Here is a 24,945-nt window from a genome sequence, read left to right on the forward strand (position 1 = left end):
CGTGTGGGATCTTCATTTCCTGACCAGGGATTGAACCCGTGCCCCCTGCAGTGGAAGTGCAGATTCTTAGCCACTGGACTGCCAGGGAAATCCCCCGTACATCTTTTTATCACCACCATTGTCATGCAGAATCTATTTTGCAATGTTGTTGTAAGGATTAAATGAATTAGTAGACATAAAGCACTTAGAACAGTACCTGGCTCCTACTAAATACTACATATGCATTTACTGTATTTTGAATGTTTTCGTGTCTGTCACCCCCACTGTTGGGAGCCCCTTGAGGGAAGGACTTGCTTCTTTCTCATACATGTTATGTCACTAGTGCCTCATGCAGTTTCTGGTTCATGTGTTCATGGCTAACATGAACAGCTCCTTTGTTAGTCCTCTGTGTCCTGGCCCAGGAGCCCCTTGTCTTGCAAACCTTCTCAAACTCAAAGGATCAAGAAGACTAGAGGTCGGCACTTAGAACATTGGGAACTCGTGGCTACTCCTGGCCCAAGAAGGGTGGTGGCAAGGAGAGCATGGAAAAAGTACAGAAAGAAGAAAAATGGAAGGTCATCGTCCTCAATAATTAGCGTGCCTAGGAGTCAAACCCCTTAGTGAGTTTATTAAAATACAGACTTCTTGGCCTCTGCTCCAGGGATTCTGATTCATGAGGTTTATTCTGGGGCCCAGAAAGCTGAATTCTTAATAAACATCTCAGATGATTTTAAGTGGCCTGGAGATTATGCTTGAAGAATCCTGGGGTAAGAGAACAGTTTCATTCAAACCAAAGCCCAGATCCTCCAAAGGTCACCCAAAGGAAAATTTCCAGGTAGAAGAGAGCTATACAAAGGGTGTCTCTGAGCCTCACCTTCCCTCACAGTTTCCTTTCTCTGGTGAGGGACACTAGTCCCTGTATCAGTGGATGGGACCACCTATCTGTCCTGTTCCATGAGCCAGAAACCTGGTGTTTAGCTTTACTGCTCCTTTCCACCCTCCACCCAGCCACATCCCATCCTTCCCCAAGCCCTGTGAATTTTCCCTCCTAGATATTTCTCCAAGTTTTCCACCTCTGTCTCCAGCACCACTACTCTGGCCCAAATCACCATCTCTAGCATAAAATATTACAACTGTCTTCCAATCTGTGTCTCTGCATCCACTCCAGCCCCGCTCCAATCCATTACTTGACACCACAGGCAGAATAATCTGTTCAAAACACACAATGTGATCATGTCACCTCCAATTCCTTAAACCTTCCAAGGGCTTAAAGTGGCCTATGGGGCCCCACAAGGCTCTGCCCTGCATCTCTCAGCTTCACCTTCTCCACTCTGTCCCTTGCTCTCCTTGCTTTAGCCACACCATCCTCCCCCTCCTCCTCCTCTCCCTCCTCGTCTACCCTGTCCCTCCCCCTCCTTCTTCTCCCCCTCCCTCTCCCTCTCCTTCTTCTCCCTCTCCCTCTCCTTCTTCTTGTTTTGTTTTGGCTGCACTGCGCGGCATGCCAGATCTTAATTCACTAACTAGGGATCGAACCTGTGCCTCCTGCAGTGGAAGCACAGAGCCCTAACCACTGGATCACCAGGGAATTCCCCACACTGTCCTTCTTTTAGTCTTGTTTACTCTTCTAGATGCCCTTCCACCACAGGATCTTTGCACAGGCTATTCCTTTTGCCTGGAGTGATTTCCCTTCTATCTCTACCTACCTATCCTCCAGGGTCACCTATCCAGGTAAAGCTTTCCTAACCACCGCCACCAGGCCACACACCTTCACCATAAACTTCAGAGCTCTGTACGTACTCTCCTTTGTCTTGTGCAGTTATTCAATTCATCTGTTCCTTTCTCAGACTGTAAGCTCTGTAAGGCAGGAACTAGGTTTGCCCTGTGTTCTAGCACTTAGCCCATTGCTTGGCACATGTCATTGAATATTTGTTAAATGGGTGGAGGAAGGGGTTCATTATCTGCTACTATGGCTGGACCCTGCCAGTCAGAGTCTCCTGTAAAATTCTGCTCCAGCTGTAGACAAAAATCCCTCTCCAGGGTGGACCTTATAACAACTGTATCTAGCCATTATTTTAAAAATTAACTTTATTTAAAATGAATTACAACCACTGTAGCCTGATCCATAAATCCGAGAAACATTTATAAGTCACATCTTATAAAATTTTTCTTTTAAATTTGTAATTGACTCCACCTGGTTTACTGTCAGGAAGATAAAATCTTCCTTTTGATGTTTTTAACCTTTCCCAGAACTTCCTAAGAACTGTAACCAAAAGGGCAGACCTTCCAGCTTCCATGCCTGTTTGGGGAGAGCTCTGCTGCCTACAGGGTCTGCCATGCTTCTTCCACCCACTCAATGTCATCTTAGAAAACCAACGACAGGGATTCGTACTTGAGCTCTCAGGATTCTACATCCAGGTCCAGACTTTTCTCCCTGGCCTAAGGGGCTGCAGGAGCTTCCAGCATTAGCCCCAGACTTTGCCAAGTCAAACCCACCTACATGGGATTCATGCACCCTGGTATCCAGCCTAGTTCTCCAAGGCTGGGATGGTTCCCTTCCCTGCTATTGGGCTTCAGTTGAAGCTACCATAGTTCACACTAATGTTCCCAACTTTAACTCTTGGGGCAGAAGGAACTGATAATACTGGGTCTTTACACTCAGGAAAACCTGGGCTACTGATGCAAAGAATCCACCTCCTTCCTAGTGATCAACTTTGTATACCAGGTGTCCCACGAGAACCAAAACTGGTGACCAAGACTCAGAGATAATGACTGCCTTATCACTGTCCAGAAGGCATCAACTAAGGCGGCAACTCTAGTGGATTTCTTAAAACCAAGACTAAGAACACTTCTCTTTGTAAAAAAAAAAAAAAAAAATGCACTCTGTAATGTAAAGGAAATAATCATATAAATAAATGAAAATGGCATTAAATAGGTTTCCCTAGTACAGTTTTCTGAGGTACAGTCCAAGTAAGAGCTCTGCCCTGCTGGTCACTACTCAGCTCCCCGAGTGCCCATTTATCTCTCTCTTTCCCAGAGCTGGTCTAGTTATCCATCGTGCATTCTTCCCACAAATGCTCCAAAACACAATCCTCCACTGCACCCCTAAGCCCCCAGACTCCCCATCACCCTCCAATTTAGTTCATTTTCCGTTCAACAGATATTTAATGAGCATCTACTGTAAGTCACAATGAGTAAGTGTAAGAGAGATAAGGACCTTGCCCTTACATTCTAGGGGAGGGGAACCAGAGGTCTAAGAACAAATTAAGCTGGAACAACAGGGATTCTGATGCTCACCCCCAGAGAATTAAAGGAGATGATCTCCATAAAGCACCCAGTTTGAGCTTAACTCATAGTAGGATCTCAACATATATTTGTTTCTTTCCCTCTAGCTCTTTGGAGAATAGCATTCCCTTCCCATTTTGTTGTTGTTGTTTTGTTTTGTTTTTCTTTTTGAGGCTTTCAAGCATTTTTGAGCTCTAATATATACAGGGGACCAAGGTAAAATGAACAAATATGAAGCAAGTTACAAAGTTGTTAGAAATCTGAAGCTCTCACATTTTCCTGGGAGCTCAATAAAAAGAGATACTGTTGCATTATTGCTCAACCTTTCTGGAAACTAATTTAATAAAATGTATCAACCACCTTAAATGTGCTCAATCCCCTTTACACAATAATTCTCACTCTGGGGGGTTATTTTAAGGAAATAATTTAAAATAAGCCCATAGATTTATGTGCTTATACAAGGATATTTATCACAGCTCTATTTAGAATAGCAAAACTTTGGGGGGTCGGTGAGGGATGGACTGGGAGTTTGGGGTTAGCAGATGTGAACTAGTATATATAGAATGGATAAACAACAAGGTCCTACTGTATAGCACAGAGAACTATATTCAATATCCTGTGATAAACAATAATGGAAAAGAATATAAAGGGCTTCCCTGGTGGCGCAGTGCTTGAGAGTCCGCCTGCCGATGCAGGGGACACGGGTTCATGCCCCGGTCCGGGAGGATCCCGTGTGCCGCGGAGCGGCTGGGCCCGTGAGCCATGGCCGCTGAGCCTGTGCGTCTGGAGCCTGTGCTCCGCAGCGGGAGAGGCCACAACAGTGAGAGGCCCGTGTACCACAAAAAAAAAAAAAAAAAAAGAATATAAAAAAGAATGTATATATATATATATATATATATGTATAATGAATCACTTTGCTGTACAGAAGAAATTAACACAACATTGCAAATCAACTATACCTCAATTAAAAATAAAGAGAGAGAGAGAAAAGAACAGTAAAATTCTGGGAAGACTTAAATTTCTAGGAATGAGAGATTAATCAAAGAAATCATGTCATTTGTTCATTTTTATTAAAAAAAACATAGTACCAGGACTTCCCTGGTGGTGCAGTGGTTAAGAATCCACGTGCCAATGCAGGGGACATGGGTTTGATCCCTGGTCTGGGAAGGTCCCACATGCTGCAGAGCAACTAAGCCCGCGAGCCACAACTACTGAGCCCCTGCACCACATCTACCACTCTAGGGCCTGCGTGCCGCAACTACTGAGCCCACGTGCCTAGAGCCCGTGCTCCGCAACAAGAGAAGCCACTGCAATGAGAAGCCCGCACACCTCCACGAAGACCCAATGCAGCCAAAAATAAATTTAAAAAATTAAAACAAAACAAAACAAAACAAAAACGTAGTACAGGGGGCCTCCCTGGTGGCGCAGTGGTTGGGAGTCCGCCTGCCGATGCAGGGGATACGGGTTCGTGCCCCGGTCTGGGAGGATCCCATATGCCGCGGAGCGGCTGGGCCCGTGAGCCATGGCCGCTGAGCCTGCGCGTCCGGAGCCTGTGCTCCGCAACGGGAGAGGCCACAACAGTGAGAGGCCCGCGTACGGAAAAAAAAAAAAAAAAAAAAAAAAAAAAAAAAAAAAAAAAAAAAAAAAAAAAAAAACGTAGTACAACTACTGGGGCTTGCTCCATAAATTCAAGGAACAATTATAAGTTATACATTGCAAATTGTTGCTTTTAACTTTGTAAGTAGCAAACATTTCTTGTGCAGCTCTGTGCTGGACCCTGTTCTAGGTTCTGGGTCACTGGTGTGAACAAGACAGATAAGGCCTTAAGGAGCTTACCTTTTAGAGAAAAGAGACAGAATTTAATAAATAAACAAACACGCTGACGTTAAACAGTAAGTGCTAGGTAGGATACGAAATAAAATAGGGTGATATACTTAAGAGACGGGAGGCGGCAAACTCATCGGATTGACGGACAGGGAAGAGATCTATGGGGAGGTGACATCTGAGCTGAGACCCGAATGAGGGGGGCAGCCATGCCACTTGGAGGAAGGGTGCTCCTCCAGAAGGAAGGGCAGATGCCAAGTCTTAGGTAGAAGGTTGGTGGGTTTGAGAAGCAGAAGGACTGTGGGGCTGAGGCAGCAGGGCCAGGGGCATGTGGTGGAGTTGAGGTCGGAGAGGGCTGCAGGGCCAGACAGGTGAGGGTAGGACTTTGCATTGATCCCAGGTGATGGGAAAGCACTGGAAGTGTAGCCATAACATAAGCTGCTCCATTTCGAGCAGTAGAGATTTAAAAATTTACATGCATCTTCCCTTCCTACTGACGCTGGCGTGTCTTAGAGCTATTTGGAGAATGACTAGCTGACTAGGGGACAACTAATCTTGCTTGCTTAAGAATTCCAAGGACTGGGCTTACAGATATGGGAGCAGACCGACCCTAGCGTAGAAGATCGAGATGTTGCCGACCAGAACACCACACAGCCAGTTTATTATTTATTATTATTACTGGAGCAGACTGTGCTCTTCTGCACATAGGCCCCCCTCCTGGACACCCCTGAAACTCCCCTTTAAAACCTTTGTCCCCTAACCAGCAATTTGGAGATTGGTTTGGGGACATTAGTCCACCATCTTCCCAGGTTGCTGGCCTCCTGTATAAAGCAGCCGCACCCTTCCCAACAACACTTGTCTCTTGTATATTGGCTTTCCAAGCAGCAAACAGCTGAACTTGGGTTCAGTACCAGCCTCATCCGGTTTTAAGCAGGAGAGTACCAGGATTTAATTTAGAGCTTAGAAAGCTCACTGGCTGTGTAGAAACTGGATTATTCAGGAACAAGAGTGGAAACACACCAGGAGGCTATGGCAGTTCCATAGGGAGACAGAACAGTGACAGTGCAAGTGGAGAGAATGACAGATTCAGATATATTTTGGACATAGAACTCGTAAGAAATACTGGTGGAGTGAATCTTGGAGGAGAGAAGAGGGAGGAATCAAGGGTGACTTGTAGGTGTTTGGTTGGAACAACTGGGTGATTATAGTAACAATGAGATGGGAAAAACTAGGGGAAGAAGAGTTTGGGGGTGGAATTAAGAGCTCTGTGGGGTCACTTTCAGTCTGAGATAAAATACAGGCTGTGGAGCTAGACTGCCCAGGTTCTAATCCTATTCTAGAGTGCTAAATGATTTTGCTGGGTTCCCTAGCCCCTTGCCTCAGATTCTTCATCTGTAGAGGGGAAATTATAATACAGTGACCTTATGAGGTCGTTGTGAAGATGACAGGCGTTATTATATATAAATACATTAGTGCCAAATTCTTCTTCACTCAGCAAGTATTTAGTGAGCATTTCTATGCACTAAATTCTGAGCATACAACAGAGACCAAATCAGACAGTGCTCTTGTGGAGTTTATATTCCACCTGGGGGAGAGGGGACACAATGAATAAATGCATTGTTAAAATATTGAATATGTTGGATGTGGATAAGTGTTATGCAGAAAAATAAAGCAGGGAAAAGTGGTCATGAGGAGAGGAGTGGGTTGCAATTTAAAATAGGGTGGCCAGAAAAGGCCGCATTAAGACAGTGATATTCAAGGATAGACTTCAAAGGAGGGGAGAGTGCCTGTCACATGGATAGCAGAAGAAGAGTGTTCCAGGCAGGGGAAACTGTTAGTCCAAAGGCCAGGAGGTCAAGGCTTTGAGAAATACCAAGAAAGTGAAGCAGCCACGGCTGTTATTCTGTGAGAAGTGAGTAGCCACTGGGGAGTGTGAGCAGATTGGTGACATGATCTGACTGACATTTAAGAACATCCCTCTGGCTGCCAAGTTGAGAATAGACAGGGAAGGGCAAAGGCTAGTGAGAGGACTGGGGCTTCAATCCAAGTGAGGGAGGATGGTGGCTTGGACTAGGATGGAGCAGTACTGGTAGAGAGAATTAGATAATAAATGATACAAAAAATTTAATGTATAGAACACCACACGGTAACATGTAGTATGGAGAAAAAGAAAGAACAAAGGGAGATAGGAAACATAGAAGGTGTTGCAATTTTAAAATGGGATGGGAAAGAAGACCTTAAGATGGTGGCACTTAAGCAAGTCTTCAAGGAGAAGAGGGAGTGAGCCATGGGGCCATGTGGGGAAGAAGTCCTCAGGCAGAGTGCAGCCCTGCAGAGACCCCAGAGCAGGAATGTGCCTGGCACTGTCCAGGTAGGAAGGGGCCAGCGAGCTGGATGGACTGAGTCGAGGGAGGGGAAGGGGAGGGAGGGCGGAGTCCTGTAAGGACTTTGACTTTGGGGGAAGCCAGTGGAAGGTTTTGTTTGTTTTTTGCGCTACGCGGGTCTCTCACTGTTGTGGCCTCTCCCGTTGCGGAGCACAGTCTCCAGATGTGCAGGCTCAGCGGCCATGGCTCACGGGCCCAGCCGCTCCACAGCATGTGGGATCTTCCCGGACCGGGGCGCGAACCCGCATCCCCTGCATCGGCAGATGGACTCTCAACCACTGCGCCACCAGGGAAGCCCCAGTGGAAGGCTTTGAGCAGAGGATTGACATGATCTGGTTCACCTGCTCGTTCCAGCTGCTGTGTGAAGAACAGGGTATGAAAGGGCAAGAGTGGAAATGGGGAAATGATTAGGAAGGGGGTGCAACAGTCCAGCTGAGAGATGAAGGCAGCTCGGGCAGGATGGTAGTTGTAGAGGAGATAAGGAGTGGTCAGATTCTAGACACCTATGAATGGGAAGTAGAACCAGCAAGATCTGCTGACAGATTGAATGTGGGATGTGAGAGAAAGAAAGGAGTCAAGGGTGACTCCAAGAGTTTGGGCCCAAGAAACTGGAAAGATGGAGGTGCCATTTACTGAGGTAGGGGAAGATGTAGGAGGATATGTGCTGGAGGGAGGTCAGGAGTTTGACCTTGGATGTGTTATACTTGGGGTGTCTTTGAGACATCCACATTGGACATCCACATTGTAGAGATATTGAGAAGGCAGTAAATATACAAATTTGAGGTTCAAGGAAAATATACGATTTTGGGAGCCAGCAGTCCTCAAAACCTCGAGTCTGGCAGAGCTCACCTTGACAGAGTGTAGCTGGATGAGAGAGAGCCTGGGGCGGAGGCCTGAGTCACCCCAACACTGGAGTCTGAGCCGAGGTGGAGGCACCAACTGAGGAAACTGAGAAGGACAGCCAGAGATCCAGGACCAGGAGGGCGGCCTGGAAGCCTAGCCTACCATCCAGTCTCTAAACACGATGCTTTCAAAGACTATTTAATGCTGTAGGAAAATGCTCACCATAGGTCATTTGTCGGGGGTGGGGGGGGCTGGGAAGCAGCATATGAAACACAACGTTAACAGTTACTTTCTGTACATGGCGGGGCTTGAGGATTATTGTTATTTTCTGCTTTATAATTTTCTGTATCTTCTTAATGCTCAACACTGAACACATATTACTTTTGTAAAAATTCTTAGACAAGGATATTTGAAGATCAATATTAGAAAGTGGCTTCTGCTGCTCAGAGAGAAGTCCAGCCTATTTCTACCTCAAACATGTGCCTACAGAAGGGACTTTAGGTTCTTCTTTCCCACAGGGGGTGTTGTGGAGGGGGCAGTGCCACTGAGCCCAGGGAGCTTCCGAGGGCTTTGGTCAGCAGGTGAAGACTGGGCAGGTGAGCGCTGGAGGCTGTCCTGGTGCCAAGCGGCCCCATCTCAAGAGCTGCTGAGTGGTACCACTGCTGACATGCCAGCCATGCTTCTCAGAGCTAGGGGCGTCAGAAATGCCAAGGGCATCCCCAGGATAGGCCATGGGGCTCCTTGGCTCGGCATAGACTGACAGATGGACAGAATGGCAGCTTCATTGAAAAACAGTTTATTAGCATCTGTGCAAATGAGATCGGTTCCTCCCCAGATGCCCCGGTCTCCGCACCTGAGGCCCTGGGGAACCGCTCTGCAGTGGGCCCCTGTCTTGAGGCAGTGCCCTTGCTCATCTGACTCCACTCCCATTGCTCCTGGCCCAGGGCTAAGCCCCACCTCAAGATGCAATAGGGATGGTCTCCTCTGAGCTACCATTGCCTCTAGTATCTGAGAAGCCCCTGCCACCAGCGGCCGGGGCCACATCCACCTGGATGACCCCATGCACCTGGGAGAGCTGTGGGCTGTCCAAGCTGGCGATGAGCTGGCGGGAGCCTGGTCTCACAGGCACGAACGTCTGGCGCAGTGTCACTCTCTTGTTGCCCTCAATGTCCCTGTGGGCAGAGATAGGATCATGGGGCTGGGGTGACCGAGGGTGGAGTGGGGAGTAAGGGCTGATGGGGCAGGCAGGAAGGAAGGAGCAGCAGGTGGAGCCCTTCAGGCATTTCTGGGCTCAGCTGGAATCTCCACACCCAAGACCTAACCTACTGACCGGAACAAAGCCTGAACCCCAAGGCCACCTCTGCAAGGCTAGATCAGTGGCCACCCACCCAGCTGCTGGAGCTGGAAATCTCCTCAGCATCCAGGACTCCTCCCTCCCTGCTCTCACAAACATCTGGACAAAGACCGAGGCACTGCCTCCCCGGCTCTCCATGGCCAATGCTCCTGCCCCAACCAGGTCAGCCCCAATCCCTGTAGGGTTTCCAAGAACAAGAAAACTTCAAAGGGAGACTTTGGGGCTCAACACAGTATTGCCAAATACTTTCAGGTTTGCCGAGGAATAAGGTGGAAGAAAATTAATCATCCTCTGCTACTATCATATTTCAGGATGTTATTTTAAAAAAAAAGAACAGACAATTGGCATCTTTAAATTAAATTGACACACATTCATGTGTGTGAGAGAGAAACACACATGCTGGTGTGCACACACACACTACAGTGTCTTTATTTTCTTCCTTCCCATGGACCTCTAGTCCCAGACCACCCCTCTGGGAATCACAATTTCACCAACCTTCTAACCGGCCTCCTTGCTTCCCATCTCATTTTCCATTCTATTCTCCAAGCACTCAGAGATGAACTGAGCCCTTCACCGGCTTGGCTTCCTCGGTGCGTATGAGATAGATGAAACTGTAGCTCCCTAACCTGACACACAGACTCACTCTGAGTCACCCTGCCTGCCTGCACCACCTCATCCTCCCCCCATTCTTCCTGCCCACCGGCCCCACTGAGCTCCTCCCCTTCCCTGAACTCACCTCTGTCTTCATGCTTTGCCCCCAGGCTGCCTCCAGACCCAGCTCACACCTCCTCCTCAGTGAGGGCTCCCTGGAGCACCTCCTGCCCTCAGGAAAATGAATCTCACCCTTCTCTGAGCTCCTCCAGCAATCTGCACGTGTGCTTACACACTGACTGTGACTGCATTTATATCGCACCTTCTCACGCCTTTTATCATCTGTCCTTTCCTGCCTCTGCCTTAAACCTTTACCTCTGGCCCCTGCTCAACCTGAGCCTGCCTTGGGGACCGTCTCTGGAGCCAGACTCTGTGCAAACACCACAGTCCTCCAAGGGAATGAGTCAACACCCCAACATTGAGGATGAGCTCTCCTTGGGGCAAAATAGCTTGGAGCCTGCTTCCAAGGGGCGTCCCTGAATCACTCTGTACTCCTTCTTCTACCGTTGTTAACTGTGTGGTTTAGAATACCAGTCATCCTCACTTTCTGGTGTAAAATGGAAGCGAATGTAAAATGAGGGGGGGGATCAGATGGTCTTGAAGGTGCCTCCAAGCTCTATGAAGGTGGGAGATAGATATCTATAGCCTACCTGTTAGGTTATAGACTTAATTTCTAGACTTCCTGTCATAATATACAACTTGAAATTAAGTCTAGGGACTTCCCTGGTGGCGCAGTGGTTAAGAATCCGCCTGCCAATGCAGGGGACACGGGTTCGAACCCTGGTCCGGGAAGATCCCACATGCCGCGGAGTAACTAAGCCCGTGCGCCACAACTACTGAGCCCATGTGCCACAACTACTGAAGCCCGTGTGCCTAGAGCCTGTGCTCTGCAACAAGAGAAGCCGCCACAACGAGAAGCCCGCGCACCGCAATGAAGAGTGGCCCCCGCTCGCCGCAACTAGAGAAAGCCCGCGCGCAGCAGCGAAGGCCCAACGCAGCCAAAAATACATACATACATAAATAAATTTATTAAAAAAAGAAAGAAAGAAAGAAATTAAGTCTATAACTTAGCAGGTAGGCTATACTCTGCCTGGTTACGAATCTGCACTTTTAATTTGTGCTCACTTTTCCATCGATGCAGGTTAAAGGTTGTTTAGGTTCAGATCAGCCTTCAAAAGTCTATTTAACCCATACTATGATTGAACTGTACTATTTCAGAGCCTAGCCTTTATTTATAACATTATTTCCATGAGAAAATGCTCTCCAGATTCCAGCTAGGGATGTCAAGATCTCTTCCTACCCTGGTCTTCAGAGTCAGGCGAGACCTTGGCTGCACGCCAGTTTGCCAGTTTAAGCTGAGTACGTCAGCTGCTAATGTTGGAATGTGCCCATAAATGAGTGCAGGTAATAAAACCAACTCCCTGACAGGACATCAGAACTTAGACATCCAAATTAGAATTGTCCTTCAATTCTGTACTGGTTCAACCCTGTTGAACATTTGAAAAACCTCCTCTCAGATTTTCCCTCACAGCCATTTAAAACCACACACACATCACACGCACCCACTTGGGCGTGCACGCACGCCTGGACAAGTCACTGTCCCTCCTTTACAGCCAAGTTTCAGTTCTGATTGAAAAGGGCATTATGACCCACCTTGTTCACTTACCTTATTAATTAGTCTTAATTCTAAATGACTTGAGGCTGTTTCCCCAAGGTCAAATCCACCCCCTTAGAAGACCACCCTAAGGACATTCTAGAGAATATGATTCAGGCTCTGGGGGAAATTCCCAAGAAGGATTTGGAGCAGACTTCCAGCTTTCCCTGGTGACTGCTTTGGTGGTGACAATAGCCATCTGAAGGGGTAAGTTCTGGAACGTTTATTAAGTGGCCTCTTAGCAGGCTGGGTGGCACAACTTATGCCATACCACAGCCTTGGATGTGCAGATGAGAGTGAAGTGATGCCCGTTTTGGAATCTAATATATCCGAGCCAGGAGCTCAGGGCTCTCAGCTGTCCTGGTGGCCCTGGCCTGGGCTCACAGCAGCTGAGGAGCCACAGGATGTCCAAGGAGGACCTGCCTTGAGAAACTACCATCTAACCCCCTCACCTACCGGTGGGAAGACTGGGACCTTTAAGTGGGGGGAGACTTGGACAAGCCCCACAGCTGAAGAGAGGAGCTGGGTCTCCATCACTCAGTGCAGCGGTCCTTCCCTTATTCCCAGGCAGGGGCAAGAATCAAAGATCTGGTGGGGCTGCTGAGGGGAGCCCCGCTCTGGGGAATCCCTCAGAATAGGCAAACCTCCCTCTGTCAGCTGCAGGTGAGAGACACCAGCAGGTGAGCTGTCTGGGAGTTCCAAGCTCCACTCTCTAAGCTGCCAGAGACCCTTTTAGGGCGACAGAAGGAGAGCACTGGTTTGTGATGTGTCCCATCATCCAGGGGGCCAGGCTGGGGCAAAGATCAGAACAGCAACCTTTTCAGTTTTGGTCTGTTGGCGAAAGTGGCAGCCACCACCAGGCAGAGCCGCCTGCTGTGTGTGGGGAGAGGGAGGGGCAGGGTGGGCAGAGACCCTCTGCTTCCTCACCCAGCCCCTCCGAGCGCATGTTGTCACTTTCCCTCGGGTGCTCTTTGTCGAATGAGGAAAATTCCTACCCCTGTCCCCAGAAGGCTGACCTTAAAAGTCAGCCTCTGGCCTTCTCTGCTTTCCCTCTGTGCTGTTCCTGCATGCGTGGGTCTGTGTCAGAGCTGGCAGCACAGGCCCAGGAACATGACTGTGGGCACCGGCCTGGCCCAGAGCCTCATGTGGCTCGGGATCAGGCCCCGGCAGGCTGGGTGAGGGCCCGAGGCACAGGGCTCTCGCCTTCGGAACTGCTGCTCGGCCCTCATGCCACCACGCCTGCAACAAGCTTGAGAGCCTGTGCTCTCACCAAAGCGGGAGGGGCAGAGCCTGCCCCTTAGGAGCTGTGAGACCCTGTGAGATGCGGCCACCAGCTGCCCCATCTGTAAAGGGGGGGACACCTACCAACAGAACACTAATGCTGTGCTGAGCACCATGCTGAGTGCTTTATGGGCAGGGTCTCCTCTGAGCCTCAGAGCCAGGCTTATCGTTATCCCTATTTTACAGGTGAGAAAACTGAGGCGCACAGGAGCTCAGTCACTTGCCCTGTGGGGCACATGGCCCAGGTGATGATCTCTAATGTACGCTAAGGGGTTGTTGTGGTCTCCAAATGAACTTATGTTCCTGAAAGTGCCTGCTCAACTGCTGAGTGCTGGGTGACAGTACTGACGAGTTGGTAGTGATCCCTATGTGAGGTCTTAGCTCCCTAACGAGCCGGTGAGGCAGGGTGGGGACACCGCAGAGCACTGCCCACAGCAGGCCTTTTACGTGCTGGGTGGGCTGAACTGAGTCAGGACGTGCTGCTGGCGGGCCCCAAGCAACAGACCTTACCGTCCTGACCAAGAGAGGAAGCAAAGCTGGGACTCATGCCGCCAGGAGGCAGGCAAGGGCAGCGGCAGGGGAAGGAGGAGGGGCCAGACTCACCCAGCGTTGAGGGTCTTGGGTCTCTGCAACCCGGAACCCTCGAGCCGGAAGATAACGTTGGTGAGGGTGACAGGCAGGGGGTTCTGGAAGACAATCTGGACCTCGCACTCCTGGCCAACCACGGCTGCTTGCAGTAACTGAGAGAAAAAGAGGCCCCCATCAGAGCCCCTGGCCGAACTCACAGGACCAGACACTCCCCCAGAGAGGGAGAGCTCCTTCGAATCAAGACCGCCTTCACCCCACGTTTCTGCCCCCGAGAGAGGGCTCTCCCAAAGCCAGACAGGAAACTCCAACCCACTCTCCAGCTGCAGGCACCACAGAATCAGGGACATGAGATCTGATTTTCCAGAGGAGGAAACCGAAGCCCAGAGGCCCAGAGCCGGTCCCTGACCTCCTCCTGCCGCGGCTCCTGGCCCAGTGCCCCCTCCCCTGGCCCTCCGATTTCCCCCTGCCCCAGCCAGCTGCTCTACCGTGAGGGAGAGGTCCGGGGTGCGCAGACGGAAGGTGTGCTGCTTGGCCAGCACCTGCCCATTCTCCTTGACGTGGCCTGAGACGTTGAGCAGCATGGCCCCCTGGTCCACGAGGTGGACCCGGTACTCCTTGTAGGCCACGGGCATGGCCATGCGCTCCGCTGGGGGGGAAGAGGCATGGTGTCACTGAGGCCAGCTTCCCCAGACCCGGCATCCTGGGGTCTCCATGTCCCCAGCCCCGGGGTGCCCAGCCGTGGGGCAGAGGGGAGGGGGCAGGGCTGGGGAAGGAGCACTTACAGGCCCCTGGAGCCAGCACCACTTCCTTCTTGCTCTCCTTGAAGACAGACCCAGAGACACCGGTATAGAAGGTAACGGAGAGGTACAGGTGCAGCTTCACAGTCCGCGGGCTGCTGCTGCAGTTGGTCAGCACCACACAGATGGTCAGGTCCCGCCCCATTACTGTGTCCTGCGCCTCCACCCGCAGGGCCACATCCTCAGCCGAGTCCCGGATGGCGTACACGTTGGGTTTGCTGCCGTGGGCGGCTGCGGTCTCCACTGCCTTCCGCTCTGCTTCTGAGCCTGGGGGTTGAGGGTCAACGATGAGCTTACCACTGCTGCTGGCATTGGCGAGTGCTTGGTGGGAACCCTTGGCATGGTCGGAGCTGGCCAGGTTGGGGGGCTGGTACCTTCCGGGTGCTTATAGATGTGGGAGACCTCTTCCCGATTGTTGGAGCCGACGGCCTTCGTGACGACGAGCGAGCCGATGGCTTTCTCCTCCACGTACATGACCTTGAAGCTGCCGTCATATTGCCGCTGCCAGTAGACCTTGTCACTGTTCACCTGTTTGGGGCGTGTGTGGGGTGTGAGCCGGGAGTGAGTGAGCCAGAGGGTCTGAGGGTGGGCCTGACCCCCAGCTGCCTTCCCTGGATCCTAGGAGCTGCATGGAGGGCTAGATCCAACGGTTGGGAGCTTCCTGGAAGAGCCAAACCGGGAGACTTTACAAGCTGAGCCAGACAAGGCCAGAGAGTGGGGAAGAAACTGGTCTGGGAGGCTCCTTAGCATGCATTCAACATTAAGAACAGTAATCCCTTACGCTCGTTCGCTGACTCTGCGACTTACAGAGCAGCTTCATACCCATTATTTCTTTTGGTCCTGAGCACAGGAAGCATGGCAGCCATTATTATCCCACTTTTAACAGCTGGGGAAACTAAGACTCATAGAATGGGTGACTTGCTCAAGATCACACAGCTAGTCGGTCGGTGGTGAGGTCAGGACCAGAGATCCCAGGGCCAACGCCAGTGCCCTCGTCTCCCCAGGCTGCCCACAAAGGCACCGGGCACACAGGCCTCACCTCAGCAAAAATGAAGGGCGTGTCATACTTCATGTAGACCAGGCCGTTCTTGATGGACTGCACAGAGCAGGGGCCACAGCAGAAGATGCCTAGGGGAGTGAGGGTAGCATGGGGGTGAGAGATCCAAGGAGGCTGAGGGGGACCCCCCCCCCAGATCCTGGGCCCACCCATCCAGGCCCAGCGCCCACTGCCTTGGGTCAGCTCCCAGCAGTCCAACTCAGGGAGGTTAAACAAAATAGTGCGCACGTTCTATTTAGCCTCAGTCCTTGGTGGGGGATAGGGGGACAGGGACAACCGTGGGGACAGGCCTGCCTTGCTAACCAAATTGCTGGCACACTTCCTCTACTGGCTGAAGCTGCATGTCAGCTGTCTGTAAACCCCTGAGGTCAAGAGCCATCCTACATCAAGACAAACCCAGAGCCCACCATGGCTCTGCTTGCCGGCTGGGAGAGCAATGACATCAGTCACCATTCCAGAAAGATCCAGAACAACCCTTCACCTCTGCAGCCTACTGTGTCCTCTCTGTGGGGAGGTGAGAGGGGAGCTGGTGGGAAACAGAGGCTGTCCTCAGTGTGCTCGGGAGGGTTTTCTGGAAGAGGTGAGTTGGTAGGGAGGAAACTTGGCAGGAGAGGACACAGAACAGGAAGTGAGGGCCATCCAACAGGAGAGAGTCTTAGAAAACATCTCACACGATGGTCTCCTTTTACACATGGGGAGACAGGCTCAGTGAGGCAAAGTAGATGCCAGGATCTCCCAAGACAGTTGGATACAGAGAGAAGGAAGGAGCTAATACTTTTTTTTTTTTTTTTTTTTTTTTGCGGTACGCGGGCCTCTCACTGTTGCGGCTTCTCCCGTTGCGGAGCACAGGCTCCAGACGCGCAGGCTCAGCGGCCATGGCTCATGGGCCCAACCGCTCCGCGGCATGTGGGATCTTTCTGGACCGGGCACGAACCCGTGTCCCCTGCATCGGCAGGTGGACTCTCAACCACTGCGCCACCAGGGAAGCCCAAGGAGCTAATACTTAACTGAGTAGCTACTAAGCTCCAGCCATGCTGCTAGTCTACTATGACTTCTCATTAGATCCTCCCAACCACCCTGTATGGTATATATCATCCACACATTACAAACAAGAACACCAAAGCCCGAAGGTGCAAGGAACTTGCCCAAGATGACATATCTAAGAAGTGATCAAGCTAGAATCAAGCCCGGGTCTGGGTGGCCTCAGAGCCCCTGGCTGCCACCCAGCCCACCACTTCCCAGAGTGGGGACCAGAACTCAGATCTCCCGGTGTCCTGCAGGCTGTTCCAGCGTCACAGGCATCACTGGGGTTGCACAACTCACAGGGCACCGTTCATAGAGATGACTGAGGGGGAGGGGTCTGGCCAGAGACCAGAGGAGGAGCGTAGGCTAGGGGAAGGCTATCTGAGCCAGGGTGAGGAAGGGAGAGGTGGCAGGGGTTGGAGGGAGAGGCAACCGGAGGGGCAGGTGGGGCTGTCTGGGGCCAGAGTGTTAAGGTGGGAAGGGTGTGCAGGACCTGTCTGAGAACAGCACGGGAGGTCTAATTTTTGCAGAAACGTGCATTGTGGAAAAGAGACTAGTAGGTTATGTCGTCAGTGATTACTTCTTAGGCTGGACTGGGTTACAGAAGCTGTTTTCTCCTCTGAACCTATCTGAACCCTGATTTTATCATACTGTACGTATAACTCAGTGGAGCAGTGGAACAGACACGAGAGGAACTTGGTAAAAGCGAGAATATGTGTTGAAAGAGAGGAAGTCGGGGGCTGGGTCTGCTCTGCTGCTGACCTAACGCTCTGTGCCCTAGAGGACCTCCCAAACCCAGCTGATCTGCAACATCACCAGAACTTTCAAAAATACAGATCCCTGGGGGCTTCCCTGTGGCGCAGTGGTTGAGAGTCCGCCTGCCGATGCAGGGGACACGGGTCGTGCCCCTGTCCGGGAAGATCCCACATGCCGTGGAGCAGCTGGGCCCGTGAGCCATGGCTGCTGAGCCTGCGCGTCCAGAACCTGTGCTCCTCAAGGGGAGAGGCCACAACAGTGAGAGGCCTGTGTATCGGAAAAAAAAAGAAAATACAGATTCCTAGAGTCTATTCCCTGAAGGTCCAACGTATCAGGTCTGGAGTAGGATATAGAAATTTCCTTGAAACAAAACGAAACAAACCACCTGAGAGAGGATAGGGAATTGTATACTTTATGCTATACAACTCTATCCTTTTTTTTTTTCCTTACAAGCTTGTTTTACTTAAAATAATGACTTTTTAAACTTTAAAAGAATATATATAAATAAAAAGGTCCTTCAATTAATTACCTCCAGGATATGTAAATAAAAAAGCAAGTGGGAATAGTGGATTTGTCAGAGGAGGGAAACCTCTCACTGAATTCTCTTGAATCCTTGGACTTTTGAGCCATCTGAGTGTAATAATCCTTACAAATAAATAAAATTTAGGCAAATAGTTACGCAGAAAGGTAAAAATAAATGAAGGGCCACAGGGTGATTTGCCCTGATGAGTCTGTTTGAAGAACTGCGAGGTTAAAGGACCCGGCTCTAAGGCCCCGTCCGGGACGCTGGAGTTTGTTCCCCTGGCTGGGGAGCCAGGGAGGGGCCCCACATGGGGTTCAGGAGCCAGGCAGGGCCCCGCCTCACCACTGCTGGTCTCCTGGGGTGTGGCGTCCACAACCTGCCATCCATCGAAGCCTGAGGGCAGATCTGGCCTCTTCATCCAACACTCGTTCCATACGTGGAAGTTCCTGGATGGACATGGCCGGAGGGCTCCGTGAGCTGCCCACCCCCCGGGGCCTCCCCGGCATCCCCTGGCGCCCAGGCCTCAGGTCACCAGCCCTCAGCAGGGAAGGGCAGGCCAGCCCCAGCCTCACCAGACGGAATCACTGTTCAGGTGCTCGAGTGGCTTCATGTTCTCGTCAAAGTAGATGTCCATGGTGAGGGATGAGTCTGTGTCATGTGCGGAATTGAAGTTGGTGGTGGTACGGGTGGCCAGGCCCAGGCAGCGCAGCACTGTGGGGAAACCAGGGTTGGGGTTCAGGGCCCGGGGCCAGGGCAGGGGTGGGGGGCAGGTGAGGCACGAGGTCAGGAGTAGCACGGGGACAGGGGCAACTGGGTCAGGGGTCGCTAGGGTCAGGAGGGCACCGAGCCAGGGAGTGTTGGGGGTTAGGGGAATCCAAGCCACCGACCTTGCCTTGTCCCTAACTGTCCCTTCTCCCTCCTCTCCTCTAGGCCCCTCTCGGTTGTTAACACTAATTAATGATAATTAAGGCCAGCCTACCAGACACTGTAGCCACAGCTGGGCTGGGCTCGTGAAGGCGGAGCCTGGCTTCCCTCCCTCCTTCGTGTAGGGCCCAGGCCGCTCCTGTCCCATCCTTTCACTACCTGTAGTGGTCACACCGGCGAAAACCCAGCACTGGCCGTAAGAAACAGAGAAGCCGGTGCGTAGGTAGCTGAGTAGAATCTCCACGCTGCCCACCCACGCTGATGGATTCGTGCCGCGGGAATATTCTCCAGACCAGTTCCCAATCAGGACGCCATTGTCATCCAAGGAGTTCACCTGCCCAGGACAGGACGGGGTGGGGCAGAGTTGGGGGAGAGGCTCAGGGCCTGCCATGTGGCCCCCGGCCCAGCCTCTGACTCTGCAACCATCCCTCACCCCTAAAGGCTTCAGGGTCCAGTAGCAGCCTGAGCCCCTCTCACCACTCCCAGAGCTCTCTGCCCACTCCACCCCCGTCCTGGTCTGACACAGGAATGTGAACGCTGGGTGTGCCAAGTTTGGGGTTTGGCCGTACATTACACAAGAGCTGGAACGGGAGCCAGGAAGGGGAGGGTTGGGGGACAGGCAAGGGAGGGAAGAGGGGTGAGACCACTTCCCACGGTACCCTTTGCAAGAGCAGGGACAGAATCAGGAAGGGTAAGAGTGTGGGGTGGAGCAGGGGAGGCAGACACACGGTAGGGCTGAGAGACGCGAGGGTGCTCACCATGGCAGAGACGACCCGGCAGACGTTGATGGGGTCCCCGCGGCCTCCATATGGCATGCCCCGCCGGTCCAGGATGTACAGGCAGGCATCCAGCACCCCATGGTCAAACTGGAGGGAGGAAGGGCAGAGGTGACCCCTAGGCCAGCACCTGCTCCCCTACCCCGCCCCACCTGCCTCTAGTGCCCCTGAGTGCATGAGGCCCCAGCCAGCCGTACCTGGCCGTAGTTCCAGGTCCGCTCACCAATCTGTGCTTCGGTCCCATAGTAAATTCTCCCACATTCGTTAAGCACGTACTCCTGCCGCCAGTCCTCACGGTCCACATACACGATATCCTCTGTGTTCCCAAAGCATATATGACTGGTCCCCTCCAGCCCTCTCCCTGGGTCCCACCTGCCCCCGGGGCTGATTCTGCAGGACTCATGACCGCAGAGGAAGAGCAGGAACGCCTCTAGGCTGACAGCACTGCTCCCAGGAAGGATGCAGTGAGCATGACAGAGATAATCAGAGGAGGGTGGCTGTAACCAGGGCCCTTCCCCAGGAGAGGTGAGGCTGTGTGGCCTTGGGCTGGTCACCTCTCTAGGTCCTGGATCTAGGTCCCCTCACCTGGACAATGGGAGGCTGGCTTCTCCTAGGGCTAGGTACTCAGGCACGTAGCCAGATCCTAGGAAAGGAAGCCCTGACCTGCCCTCCCCTCCTGTCCATGCCTTGCTTCTGACTCCAGCAGGCTCACCTGGGCACCAGGGATTGAAGAGGATGTAGATCTCATTGCAGGGGTCAAAGGGCAACTGGAACTCGCCAGCTTCTGACCGTGTGCGGACTGTGAACTGAAACTTGCCGATGATGGCATTGGGGGAGGTGAGGACCCGTAGGTTTAGATTCTTCCCGCTGGACTCGGTCACCTGGGCTTTCCAGCCTCCACTGCCCCCCTGGCCCACTGGGATGATCACATGGGTGCCCTTGCCCACCTCAGGCTTGTTTCCTGGAGTGGGGGAAGCATTGATTAGCTGCTGCAGCCTATCTGAAGCGGGGGGGATGGTGCCTTGGACTTCTCGCAGCCCCACCCAGAAAGTGTATGAGCCAGTGAGTGTGTCCCTGAGTTGGACCATCGCCTGGGTCAATTTGAGAGCAGCTCTGTCCCCACCCAGTGTTTGCCCACATGTCAGGGCAGAGATCCAGTCCAACATCCCAAACCTGTTCCCTCGACACTTAGAGGCGACTAGAAGAGATCGGATCACTGTCACGTTCTCCCTGCCTGACTGTTCCAGCACCTGGGCTGGAGGAACAGAGCCACCCTGTCTGGGTCCAGTTGCCCCGGCTCCGTGTGAAAGGGCAGTTCATCTCCTGAAGGTCAACCCTGCCTGCTCCCTTGGGCTGCAGCTGCCAGAGCCCAGGGCATCCTTGCTGGAGGTGGTGGGGGGACCTGGGAAATTACAGGCTGGGGTGGGCAAGGCTAGGCCCTCATCAAAGGGTACGAGGGGTCGCCGGCCCCCTGCGGCAGCATAAGCACCAGCCTAGGCAGTCAGTAGCCACCAAGCAATGCAATGAGGGAGGCACCTGCCCTGGGCCATGGGGACAGAGAGACTGAGAGACACAGTGGGACAGAGCGTGGAGCCACACCCTGAGGAAGGAGGGCAGACCCAGAAAGAAAGACACACAGAGGCAGCAACACTGAAGGGGATGCTGGCCAAGCACCTGAAGAAAAAGAATTTTGAGACAGATGCCCCTGGAGGCTTGAAGAGCGTGAACTTAGGAAGACAGGGACACCAAGACCCTCCCTGAGGCACCCCTGGGGACATGCTTACATGCTTGCACCTGCCTTATCTGGCAGGGGCGAGGAGTGGGGTGAGTGAGGAGCCCAAAGCTGCCCCTTTGACCCTCATGCCAGGGCGGGGAGCCCTGCTACGCAGCCCCCTACCCCCACTCCACCCTGCCCAGGGCCTTCACCCCTCCTACTGTGGGCTCCACCGACCAATGAGCAGCTCCAGGGTGACATGATCGGAGGACTCATAGGGACGAGACAGGAAGAGGACCACGTGGAAAGGCTGCCCACGGCGGATAATCAGCTCATTGTACTCGAACTCGTCCGTGTGGTGCTCTTGGCGATTCTGGTCCGAGGGTGAACTCAGCAGATTCACACCAGTCACCACCAGCATTCCCTCTGCAAGGCCAGAGCTCAGGTTCAGTGAAGCCCCGTGGGGAGTCCGGCCCTGCATCATCAGCCTCCCAGGCCCCCAGAGACGCCAGAATGAGTCTCAGGCCCATTAAAGCATTTTGGCTCTCAGAAAACGTGGACAGGTGGGCCTCACCTTGGATGGTGCCATCTCTAGTGGAGTCAGACCCTCGGTCTCTGCCGGGATCAGGCCCCCAGTCGTCATCTACTGCATTCTGGCACGAGCAGCAGCCACAGCAGCGAGCCCAGAAGGGGCGGCCCCTTTGGCGAGCATGTCTGTTTGGCTCTGGCTCCGGCTCTGGAGAAGGTGTCATGGGGGGCTGCCAGGGGTTCCTGCCCCAGCGGCCCACATCTGAACGAGGACTGCCCGTCGTCGTGCCTGTGTGGACAAGGCAGGGAGGCTCTGATCACTCACACAGACCTCCTTTACCCCTACAGGATGCCCCAGTCAGCTCACCCAGAAACCCTCCATCCAGAGAGCTGATTCAGTCCCAGCCAGATGACTGAGATGATCTGACCTCCACCCTGAGATTCCCTCAGACACACCCAGAGACCTTCCCCAAAGACTCCTTTCAGACTCACCTAGAGAAACTTCCCACATTACAGAGACGAGTCTTTCTCCTCTCACCCGCACATGGACATCCACCAAGCCAGGTGCCCCATCCAGAAAGCTGCTCACGCACCCCTCCCAGGAGATGACACGTATCACACCCTCAAGGTGCAGCAGCACAGACCATCCCGGGCCTGCTCCCTCCACCTGCCAGCTCCTCAGTCTAGAGATCCAGAGCTGCCTGCCTCAAGGACCCATTTCTTAGGCGGAATCCCCCACCCAAGGCTCCTTGCATTACACAGGCAAGTGACATTCACGACTTGGGCTCCTGACATTCCCTACGGCTGGACAAACACCCACGCGGAGCTGCCCGGAGGGGCGGGGCGGGGGCAGAGGTGCCCCGAGCCGGGCTTCCCAGGTGCAGAGTCTCGGTGTTTGGGGAGCAGCCCCACTGGGACCGACAGGCTCGGGCTGGCTCGCACCCCACCTGGCCAGGGCCTCACCTGACGAAGGTGCTGGCATCTCTGGGTGGAACAGGTCTGGACTGATGGGACGGGACTGACGCCGCCGCACGAATGGGAAGCGTGGGGCGGGCCGGTAAGTGGTTTATGAGGGGGGGTGGGCGGGGCCAGGCTTCTGGGAAGAAGGGGAAGGGAGGTTGCTCCATCCTCGAGGGAAGAAGCCCAGCCTCTGGGGGCGGTTTCCGAGGTAGGGGTGAGAAATGAGGCTAGGCCGCACCCTCGGTCCCCTTTCAAGGAACCAGGAACCGACTGGAGGCGGGGTTGGGCCCGGGCTGGGGAGGGGGAGGGGCGAGGTCTGTCAGGGCTGAAGTTGGAAGGCTTTGATGAGATCAAACCGTCCGAGGGATGCTGACTCCTTCGAAACTGGGTGCATCAGAAGCACCTTCTCCTCGGTGGAGGGGGTTGCGACAAGTGTCATTTCCTGGGAGGGGTCCGTGAGCAGCTTTCTGGATGGGGCACCTGGCTTGGTGGGTGTCCACGTGCGGGTGAGGGGGAAAGAATCGTCCCTGTAGTGTGGGAAGTTTCCCTAGCGCGATGGGGCAGGGAGGGTCCACCCACACTCTATCCAGCAGACTCGCTCTTCCCAAGCTCAGGCTGCCCGCCTCTGTCCCTGTGAAACTGCCCACCGGCCTGGCTCTGGGACTCATCCTGCCCAGGGAGGTCCCAGCATCCCAAGCTGGTACACACTGGTGACATCAGCAGCCAGGCCCTCCGACTGGCTCCACCAGCCAGCCCCCACCATCCATCTGTCTGTCCCTTCTTCTTCCTCTAGCTAGGCCCCAGGCCCCAGCATGAGTGAGCTGCCCCCTGCTTCCTGTGTCCCTCCAGGTTGGGGATTGGGGGGGTGAGAGTAGAAGCAATCTCGTTTTCTAACCGCCACCCCCCGCCCCCCAAACCGAGGGGTTTGGAGGAGGCTGAGGTCTTTGCTATGAGGCTCAGGTGGGAATGAAGGCCCCCCTCCCCAGGCTAGAGAGTACCCCCTTCTCTCTAGATGAATGTCTGGTGAGCTGGAGGCCAGGGCTCTCCAACCTGGAATTCTTCCTGGGAACCCTGACCAACCGGCTCCAGGCACCTGCCCCAACTTCACCCTGACACTGGGAGAAACGCCAGGGAGGCCACCAAGAGAACTCCAAGGCAAAGAGGAGGTCAGACATCTTCCGGAAGGCTGGGACCCTGTTCCTGGGGTCTCTTCCCTCCATCCCGCTGTTGTCCCAGCTCTGTCCATGGGACACTGAACAGAAGACAGTGAAAACAGGGTGGGCAAGGGGACACAAGGAAGCTGACTGGAGGAGAGGCTGAGTTTGGTGACGCATCAGGCAGGGAGGTGGCTTGGGGAGTAGGGACAGAGGCTCCAGGACCGGGCACAGAGCCCTCCACAACCCCGTGACCTTTTCCTGTCCAGGTCTAAGTCCCTACATCCTCCAGCACACTCCGAGGATGCACTAGTGGAAATCAAAATTCCGGGCAGGTGTGAGGCAGGTCAGCCAAAGGGCTTCATGGAGGGACTGTGTATCACTATGGATATGGGAGGGGCAGGGCCCTGAGAGTCTGGTTGTGTGTGAGCACATGTGGGTCCAGGTAGATTCTCAGGGAACCAGGAAAATGCCTTGTCACATTCTCTCCCTCTTGTTTCAATCTTTCTCTTTCCCCACCCAGCCAGGTTTGACTCAGTGCCCTCACCCCTGAGTCGCTCCCCTTTCCTCCCTCTGGAGAGGCTCAAGTGCCTCAGGGCTTTCAAAGTCAGGACAAGGTATGTGTATGTGTGTTGGAAGGGGGACCATGGGAAAAGACACCGTCTTGGTACCTCGGGAGCTGGGGCCAGGCTCTGCCCAATCCAGAAGCAAGAATATGAATCTGGAATCCCAGACCAGGTTGCAGAGACAGCTCTGGCTCCAGCACTTGAGGTCAGCAGCCTTGGGTGCACCTTAACAGCAGTTTCCTCATCAGTACTATGGGCCTAATCGTCTCAGCCCTGAGAGCTTGTGAGGATCAAATGGGATCAAGGATTTCAAGGATTTCCAAGGGC

At 53.2% G+C, this 24,945-nt stretch overlaps 1 protein-coding gene across 1 annotated transcript; it reads right to left on the bottom strand.

The window, feature by feature from the left end:
- Positions 1 to 9,092: 9,092 nt before the first annotated feature.
- On the bottom strand, positions 9,093 to 22,959 carry TGM1 (transglutaminase 1). The gene is made up of 15 exons (XM_082617988.1): positions 22,902 to 22,959; positions 21,985 to 22,227; positions 21,648 to 21,836; positions 20,409 to 20,657; positions 19,894 to 20,012; positions 19,679 to 19,786; positions 19,080 to 19,254; positions 18,569 to 18,707; positions 18,339 to 18,442; positions 15,677 to 15,765; positions 15,012 to 15,165; positions 14,623 to 14,904; positions 14,326 to 14,486; positions 13,856 to 13,992; positions 9,093 to 9,484 (listed from the first exon to the last, which is right to left on the bottom strand). The coding sequence occupies exons 1-15, from the start codon at positions 22,918 to 22,920 to the stop codon at positions 9,271 to 9,273; spliced, it is 2,382 nt and encodes a 793-aa protein (XP_082474114.1). The 5' UTR covers positions 22,921 to 22,959; the 3' UTR covers positions 9,093 to 9,270.
- Positions 22,960 to 24,945: the final 1,986 nt, after the last annotated feature.

This window comes from Mesoplodon mirus (genome assembly GCF_964341445.2).
Source record: "Mesoplodon mirus genome assembly, chromosome: 4".
Taxonomy (NCBI): domain Eukaryota; kingdom Metazoa; phylum Chordata; class Mammalia; order Artiodactyla; family Ziphiidae; genus Mesoplodon; species Mesoplodon mirus.

Excerpts from the sequence above, each read along its gene's own strand:
- TGM1 (XM_082617988.1), bottom strand. Across the intron at positions 20,658-21,647 it reads CACCCTGGAGCTGCTCATTG|GAAACAAGCCTGAGGTGGGC; the intron begins GTCGGTGGAGCC and ends CCCCCACTCCAG. Across the intron at positions 19,787-19,893 it reads GGACCTGGAACTACGGCCAG|TTTGACCATGGGGTGCTGGA; the intron begins GTACGGCTGGCT and ends TCCTCCCTCCAG.